Source organism: Furipterus horrens, unplaced genomic scaffold (assembly GCF_987537825.1).
Source record: "Furipterus horrens unplaced genomic scaffold, mFurHor1.1.pri manual_scaffold_42, whole genome shotgun sequence".
Classification (NCBI taxonomy): Eukaryota; Metazoa; Chordata; class Mammalia; order Chiroptera; family Furipteridae; genus Furipterus; species Furipterus horrens.
Genome location: NW_028327212.1, coordinates 84,229 through 92,115, shown reverse-complemented (window position 1 = coordinate 92,115; position 7,887 = coordinate 84,229). Strand labels below are relative to the sequence as shown.

At 40.1% G+C, this 7,887-nt stretch overlaps 1 protein-coding gene and 1 long non-coding RNA gene across 2 annotated transcripts; both read right to left on the bottom strand.

The window, feature by feature from the left end:
• Positions 1-380: 380 nt before the first annotated feature.
• LOC149990007 (nucleoporin NUP42-like) lies at positions 381-2,046 on the bottom strand. The gene is made up of 3 exons (XM_090265715.1): positions 2,029-2,046; positions 1,617-1,704; positions 381-969 (listed from the first exon to the last, which is right to left on the bottom strand). Exons 1-3 carry the CDS (start codon positions 2,044-2,046, stop codon positions 401-403), a joined length of 675 nt encoding a protein of 224 aa, XP_090121841.1. The 3' UTR covers positions 381-400.
• A 372-nt stretch (positions 2,047-2,418) lies between these two features.
• On the bottom strand, positions 2,419-6,862 carry LOC149990006 (uncharacterized). Its single transcript, XR_016509007.1, has 3 exons — positions 6,784-6,862; positions 3,282-3,358; positions 2,419-2,525 (listed from the first exon to the last, which is right to left on the bottom strand). It is a non-coding gene; the product is annotated as an uncharacterized LOC149990006 (long non-coding RNA).
• Between the last annotated feature and the right edge of the window lie 1,025 nt (positions 6,863-7,887).

The following is a 7,887-nucleotide window of genomic DNA, read 5'->3' as shown; positions in this document are numbered from 1 at the left end:
TGGGCCGTGGGTGCCTGGAGCGCCCGCCAGGACTGCGGGTGGAGGCACCCAAACGAGGCGCCCGCCCGCCGGCCACGGGCTGGGAAGCCTCTGTGCCGCTGTGTGGTGGGGTGCATTTGTGTAAGGATAAAGTAAATGTTTTTGGCACCCCTGCTTCTTGTCCCTCCCCCTGCGCCAGGGAGTAGGTGTGTTAAAAATAATTATTAAACTTTAGGCCACAGGAAAAAAAAAATAGTCAAGCTCAAGAAAAAATGATGGATTTCAAACTCCTCAGTTTATTATTGAAAGCTCTATTCCTTATAAATAAATATGTATATATGATACACATGTGTATGTATCTGCTTTTATATGAACCACTCAAAATAATTTCATAAGTCATTCTTTATTTAAAATTGTTCTTTCAGATATTCAGAAATTCCACAGGTGGGGGCTTCACTGGAATTTTCCCCAGAGTAAATTTCTTGGACTGAAACTGCTCTCGTTCTTCTGCCGTTAGTTGATGCTTGGGCGTGAATAATTCATTAACTGTTGTCGTGCTACCATTTGAGACAGGGACAGAGGTAGATGGGCTGCTGTTTCCAAAACTGTCACTGAATGACTTGGAACAAGTAGTGTCAGGTTGGGAGCCTGGATCTCCAACGCCAGCCACCGACCTGCCATTTGTGAAGGCTGGGGCCCCCGCAGCTCCAGCAGGGCCTGCTGCCGTGGGAGCTGGGAAGCCTGGAGCCCCGGGCGCGCCAGAACCTGCAGCTGCTGGGGTTTTGAACGATAACGAAGCAGCAGATGTGATTTCAGGTTTCCCAAATCCAGGCACCGGAGTAGAAGTAGTGACGGCAGGACCGGGAAAGGGAACAGCTCCAAATGCTGGCGTGTTCCCGAACACAGAAGGGCTTCCAGAAGGGGCACTGGCAAATCCAGAGCTTGTTTTAAAACTAAAATTTTGAGCATTATCACTCATGCTGTTATTCACTGGAAAACCTACAAATAAACCAGAAAAAGAAAAAAAAACCTATTACAGTCAGAAATGTGGCCATGTTAATCCCCACTTTTTCCCCCCTCATTTTCCCCTTATTCCCGCCATGTTTGGATGTTGGAAAGAGATTACAAGGGAGAAAAGTAAAAACGAGAAGCTAGAGCAAACCCACTGTCTTCCTGCTACACTGACCTCACTTGCCCCGTGATTTACCTTCACTCAATGAGGCGGCTTTGAAAAGCCTCAGGGATTAGCGAGCGCTCTTACACTTCTGGCTTGTGCACGCCCCGCCCCCCATCTCACTGGAGCTGTCACTTGCGGAGGACACTATGCTGTTATACAGTGACAAGAAAGTCCTCAAAGGTGCTGCTACCACAGCTATAAAAGTCTTGAAAAGCCACTCCTAAAATATACTTCTAAAGCTTGAGCCATAGGGCCTTTCAGAGAACAGCCCAGCCCATTCTGGCCCCCCTTTCACTAAGGCTTGATGAATCAAATTCTCTCAAGCTCCATTATGGAAGGCGGTCGAATCTGCAAGGCTGACTTAAAATGGTGCTTAACATCCCTTCAGGTTTTGCAACTTGAAACCTATAAAACCCTGTTTTTCCAAATCAGTGAAGTCCTGCATTACTTTATCACTTACCTGGGCATCCAAATGCTGCTGTTTGCCTACTCCCAGATCCAGATGTAGAGGGTGCTGGATTTAGTCCATTCTCAGTATCAGCAGAGAGCTATAAGAAAGGGCACATAATAAAGTACCTGCTGAAAAATTCTCAAGTACCTTTCTATATATGTACTTCAGAGCCAAATTAAAAATTTAAAGTATGTACTTAAAAACGTGACATGTTTAACATAGAAAAATGCCCACAATAGGAATACAGACAGAAAAAAGTACACCAGCCTCAGAGATTAAGAGTTAATGGCTGATGAATTACGGTTTTAATTTTAGTTATGCTTTTAAATTTTTCCTAGCCCTGGCTAGTGTGGCTCAGTGGATTGAGTGCCGGCCTGAAAACCAAATGGTCGCCGGTTCGATTCCTGGTCAGGGCACGTGCCTGGATTGTGGGCCACATCCCCGGGTAGGGGCATTGTAAGAGGCAACTGACCAATCTCTCTCTTGCACATTGATGTTCCTCTCCCTTCCCCTCTTGCTAAAAAAAGTAAACAAAACCTTTAAAATTTTTTGTTTTCTAAATTTCAATGAATACATACTAAAATGAGAAAAATAATTTTTAATAACACATTTCAGTATCTATAGGCCGACCTACATGTTTTCTTAAAGATTTTATTTATTTTCTTTTAGAGAGAGAGGAACGGAGGGAGAAAGAGAGGGAGAGAAACATCCATACCAGCCAGGGCTTGACAGAAAATTTTAAGTCCGCTTTCCAAATTGAAAGTAAAATTCTTGCAAAAAAAGCAATACATAAGGAAGACACTTCCCTTCAGCAAACTTTCAGGTACTCACCAAAGCTGTTTTAGGTGATGTGTTTAGACTTTTCAGTTCATTTACCCTGTCCCTCCACCGATTTCTTAACCGTTGGGTGAAATTTAGCTGGAGAGAGAAGACAGAAAAATAATGAGTCAATATCGAGTGTTTATTTTCATCTCTCAAACAACTTCACATCTTTGCCAAAATTACAGAAAGTTTATGAAACATTTTTACGGCCCATCGCTTGTAAAGTTCGCATTGACCCGCCCCTGTTTGCCAAAGATATTCCAGATCTAGTCCCCTCTGCCAGTTCTCCAGCTCCTTGAATCACCCGGTTCAGAAGCACAAGTACCTGGCGGCACACAGTTAGTTGTATTTGGGTGGGAGAAGAGCGTGTGTGCCAGTTAGAACGCATGATCATGACTGTAGACAACAACAAAAGAGTTTGTCATTTCCTTTAGCACAAACTTCCTCAAGCTGAGCTTTTTAATTTTTGATATTTGACATGTGAGAATGTTAATCTATAGAATCGACTTCTTTGTTCAACTTTTTTTTTCTAACATTCATCACAGTGTCTGCACCTAAGAGATGCTCTCTAAGTGTTTGCCAACTGATGAAAGGGTTTGATTTCCGGGACCGATTGTTGGGAGAGTTCGTAATGAAATAGTGACATTCCTAGTTACTACGGTCAAAGTATATTATCACCATTTTGGATAACCAATTTCCAATAAAGTAATTTAGAAAATAAAAATAGCCTTGTCTTGAAAATAACTGTAGCCCTCACCCACTTTACCAAAACAAGCAAGCCTCTAAATATGGAGAAGATAGTAATTCACAGCTAATCTGTTATTGAGGTAGATGAATAGGAAACAAACTTACATAATGATGTAAGTTGTTGCTGGTTAAGCAGTTATGGTATTCAAGTCTCAGCTCCTCTGGTGGAATGTCAGTGAAACCTGAAGGGAGAAATCAATTGGAATCTTTAAAATAAATGCCAATATTTTTGATAGAATAGTAAAGCTAAAGGGGCGAGACAAGAAAGTGCACTAATGTTGATATTAGAAAATTTTCATAATCATAAGGAAAAAATTAGAATAAAATGTAGTTGGTTATTATCTTTGAAGGGGAAATTCTTTTTCTACATATAAATGGAGAGGAAGAACTAACAGAAAAAGAAAGTTGACTACATATACATTCAAATTTCTATGTAGAAAAATACTCTCTATGTCAAACTATAATAAGCAAAGTTAAAACGCAGATGATAAGCTGGGAAAACCAGAATGGCGACATGACAGGAGAAGAACTAATGTTAACATATTAAGAGTTCTTACAAATCACTGAGAAGAATAAGTTAATATGAGCAAAAACAACAAACAGCCAACTCACAAAAATTTCAAATAGCCAATAAATAAATGAAGTAAAAAAGTGCAATTTAAAAATACAACTGAAAATTAAGATAAAAGCCTTTACTTATCAGACTGGCAAAAATTAAAAGTGAATATTATTTACTGGCTTTAAGAATTTGGCGAAGCTCGGTGGGACTGAGCATTGGCCTGCGAACCAAGTGTTGCTGGTTGGATTCCCACTCAGGGCACATGACTAGGTTGCACGTCAGGTCCCCAGTTGGGGGCGCGACTGAGAGGCAACCACACAGTGATGTTTCTCTCCCTCTCTTTCTCCAAAAGTAAATAAACAAACAAACAAAGAAATAATTAAAAAAAAAAAAAAAAAAAGAATTTGGTTAAGTGGCTCTGACCAGCGTGGCTCAGCTTGTCGGGCATTGTCCCACAGAGTGAAAGGTCGCCAGTTCGATTCCCAATCGGGGAACATGCCTGGACTACAGGCCTGGTCCCCAGTTGGGGCATGTGTGAGAGGCAGCCAATTGATATTTCTCTCACACATTGATGTTTCCCTCTTCTATCCGCCCACCCCCCCAAAAAATCAATACAAGAAATCTTTTAATAAAATAAAAGAAAAAATGTGGTGAAGTGGACAGTCTCCTAAACTGCCATTGAGGGGACTAAAAATGTACAACTCTTACAGGAGGAAAATTGTCATTAAGCATCAATTGCCACAGAAATGTTCACACCTTCTGATCTTAATAGCATTGCTAGGATTTAACCTCAGGAAATAATCAGATGCATTGAGTCTGTTGCAATATACCGCCTGGGTGTAGTAGAGGACGAAAACCTGTTCTCGCACAGATATGTAGCTGGAAAAGAATGATGTTAACGGCCTTTTCAGATAGTTTGGAATATTCTTCTTTGACGTCACACCAGAACTTGACAGGTGGTAGTTTCTAAAAGTTTAGCTCCAATGTCGACTCAAACTTTTTGTACTATCACATTCAATTCACTGGATAATTTTGCACTTCGAATGGACTTTTTAGGTATGTATAATTTTGCAACGTTACAGATTAAATATTTGGAAAATACTGGTTCACTGAGTTATCGAGAACTCCCAAACACGGCCAAATGGTCTTTTACAATATCAAAATACTCATATTTGTTAATGTCACTATCCATCTCATCAGAAGAGACTTTATGTATCGAGAAGTTATCAAGCTCACATGAGAAAAAAATTTCTCCATCATCTAATATTCACTTGAAAGCTTGCATTTTATCATTGTCAGTTGTTCTCTATGAAGTAACGGGCTCCCTTCATTTATTTTTAAAGAAAACGTCACCAAATACTTAAGTCAAAATAACCGTAGTTGCCACTTATTCTTTCATTAGCCATTGTTCTGTGGGGGAAAAAAGTGGCTGGTTCAGCTCCCAAGTCAAACGAGCACACCAGGACTTTCCCTTCCAATACCCATCGCACTTGAGTTCATGTGGCAGAAACAACTTTGTGTGTGCTTCCCATTTGGTCACACAGTATAGTAAAAAAGGTTTGCACTCAGAGGTCAAGATCTCATGAAATTAAAAACTTCTACCATTTCATTTCGGACATAATCTTAAGCCAAAATGACATTAATCTTTTTCATTGACTACTGTTAGACTTTGTGACTACGGTTTATTGTTTCTAGCTTGATTTACACTAAGATATAAGGGGCTTTACTCATCGATTTTTTTGCTTCAACTGTGCAAATGTCAACACAGTGAAAATGGCAACTCGTGCATTAGGATTATTATAAAAAGATTTTTGAACTCGTACAGCTCCTGCAAGGGGCTCAGGAACAGGGTTGCCAAATTGAGCAAATAATAATACAGGATGCCCAGTTCAATTTGAATTTCAGACACACACACTTGTAGTATAAATATGTCACCAATGTTACATGGGTTATTCATATGCTAAAACATTATTCTTTGTTTACCTAAAATTGAAGCTTCACTGGGCACCCCATATTTTATCCGGCAACCCGACATAGGGATCTACGTCCCACACTTGGGAGGAACTGCTTTAGGGCATTCGACAGGCATTAGGTTCAATGCTGAACTGATTTGACAAGGCTAATACGTCTTTATTTTCTTTACAGAAAAATCACCAGCTGGAGTTCTCTTATTTCCTTGTTTTACTTATTGTCTCCTTCCCTCAAGAACATAAGCGTCATAAGGGAGGGATCTTGCCTATCTTGCTCACCAACATATCCCCAGCACTTACAATAGGGCCTGGCACTAAAGAAATTCGGTGAGGAGTACCGAAGCAACTGAGGAGCGGTGTGATGCAAATGCTTGCAGAGAATGAGCAGGCAGAGCTGACACAGAGTACAGATGCCAGAGTTCTGAGGGAGTGCAAGGACTGTCATCCGCTAGGAGCCTGCTATTCACTCAGGACCAGCCAGGTGGGCTTAGCAGTGTGGCAGTTTAGGTTGCAGCCCAGAAGGAGCTTTAGAAACTCTAGACAAAAGGAAATGGGAAGGGAAGGAGTAATTCTACAGAAGTGTTATCCCTGCAGCCCAGCTAAAGCTCCTGACCTTCAAACATTATCTCCAGGATAGGCCTTCACATGCTTTATGAAAAACAACTACCCTTAAAAGGAAAGACAGGGAAGAAAGAGCAAGCAGAATCAGACAGCTAAGGCCTTCGTGGCAGGCAGGATATGACTCTTCTATTCACCGCAGGCAGCCAAGAGGTTCTGAAGGGGTACCTATGGAGAGCCAAGAGAGTAGAGCCTCTGCTTGGGCTTACAGAATTAGAACTGTGGTGGGTCCTGATGTTACTATTTTCTCATGAGAACCACATATCTTAAAAGAACTATACCTTTCAACCTCAATCTCCGAATCATGAAGTTCTGCTGCAATGCTCAGGCACTTTAAAGAATGTCCAACCTCTCCTAACTACAGCTAAGTTCGTGGTTCATTTCTTTATCTGGCAGGGTCTCGCTTTTAGAGAATGAGAGTTGTAAAACGTAGTTTAAAAATGTACAATTTCTCAGTTACCTGAAACGCTAGATACGTTTCCCCCTGGTGAATAAACGGAGAACGGCCACTGACCAGAGGACTCCCAAACGGCCACATCTTTTCCCATTTCGTCCCTGACAAAGAAAAAGAAAATAGTTTTCATCTGCTTATTAAAATTTATCTTTTTCTCATTTTCAATGATTGAAATGTTAAATTGTAGTAAATATATAATTTTAGGTTTCTCGTTATGTTTTCTCAAGTGTCCTTTAAAGCAGAAGTTACAGAACTATAAACTACATTTCATGTGATAGATACAATATTAAAGAAGTTCATAATTTTGCTTTTGCAGTACACGGAACCATTCGCTAATTCATTTCATTGAGAACAACTGTGTCATACATATATTAAAGAACTAAGATATAATAAAATACACAACACAACTTTAATGGTTTTTGTTCATTACCATCCACATCAATGAGTATTTAACTGGGAAAGACAGGAAGCACTCCGTAATACAGAAACATCACATTTTTAGAGAACATTTTGTCTAATTCTCACATTTTGCAAACGGGTGAAGAGACCCACAGCCATGCAGTTCATTGGTTGGCAAAGCTGTGGATAGTATCTGCTCTAAACTAAATCCCCTCCTATGCCGTCCAGAATGCTATGATTAATAAAATCACAGATACTACAGAGAATCTATACTCAATTTAGGGTTTCTGTAACATCAAATATAGGAAGAACGGGTTCATTTGTTTCTTTTCTTCTTTTGAAACGTCAGTAGTATATGGTACATGGCTCAAAATGTTTACTACTGACCGACTTCTAATTTATGGAAGTAAAAGACCAACAAATACCTATATTGATGTTCTGTCCTAGAAGCCAGGAGCCGAGGGAAGTTACAGAGAGCCAGGCACCGTTTTGGTACCAGTCACAAATTCTACTACAGATGTTCTCGAGAAATGATAAGGAATTTACTCTACAATAACGAAGGGAACCAAATGAAACCAATTTGAATGAGGCAAATGAAGTAAAAGTTTTAGAAAGAAAAATAGGAGATGATATGTGACCTCTAAGATCACAAGTTGCTTTAAATTACCTCATCCTTTTTAAAGGTCTCATAACTTACAACAGATTTAATTA

Bases quoted from the DNA above. Each gene is read 5' to 3' on its own strand.
- LOC149990007 (XM_090265715.1), bottom strand. The intron at 970-1,616 runs GTAAGTGATAAA...TAGGTTTTCCAG, and splicing joins AGCAGCATTTGGATGCCCAG to TGAATAACAGCATGAGTGAT.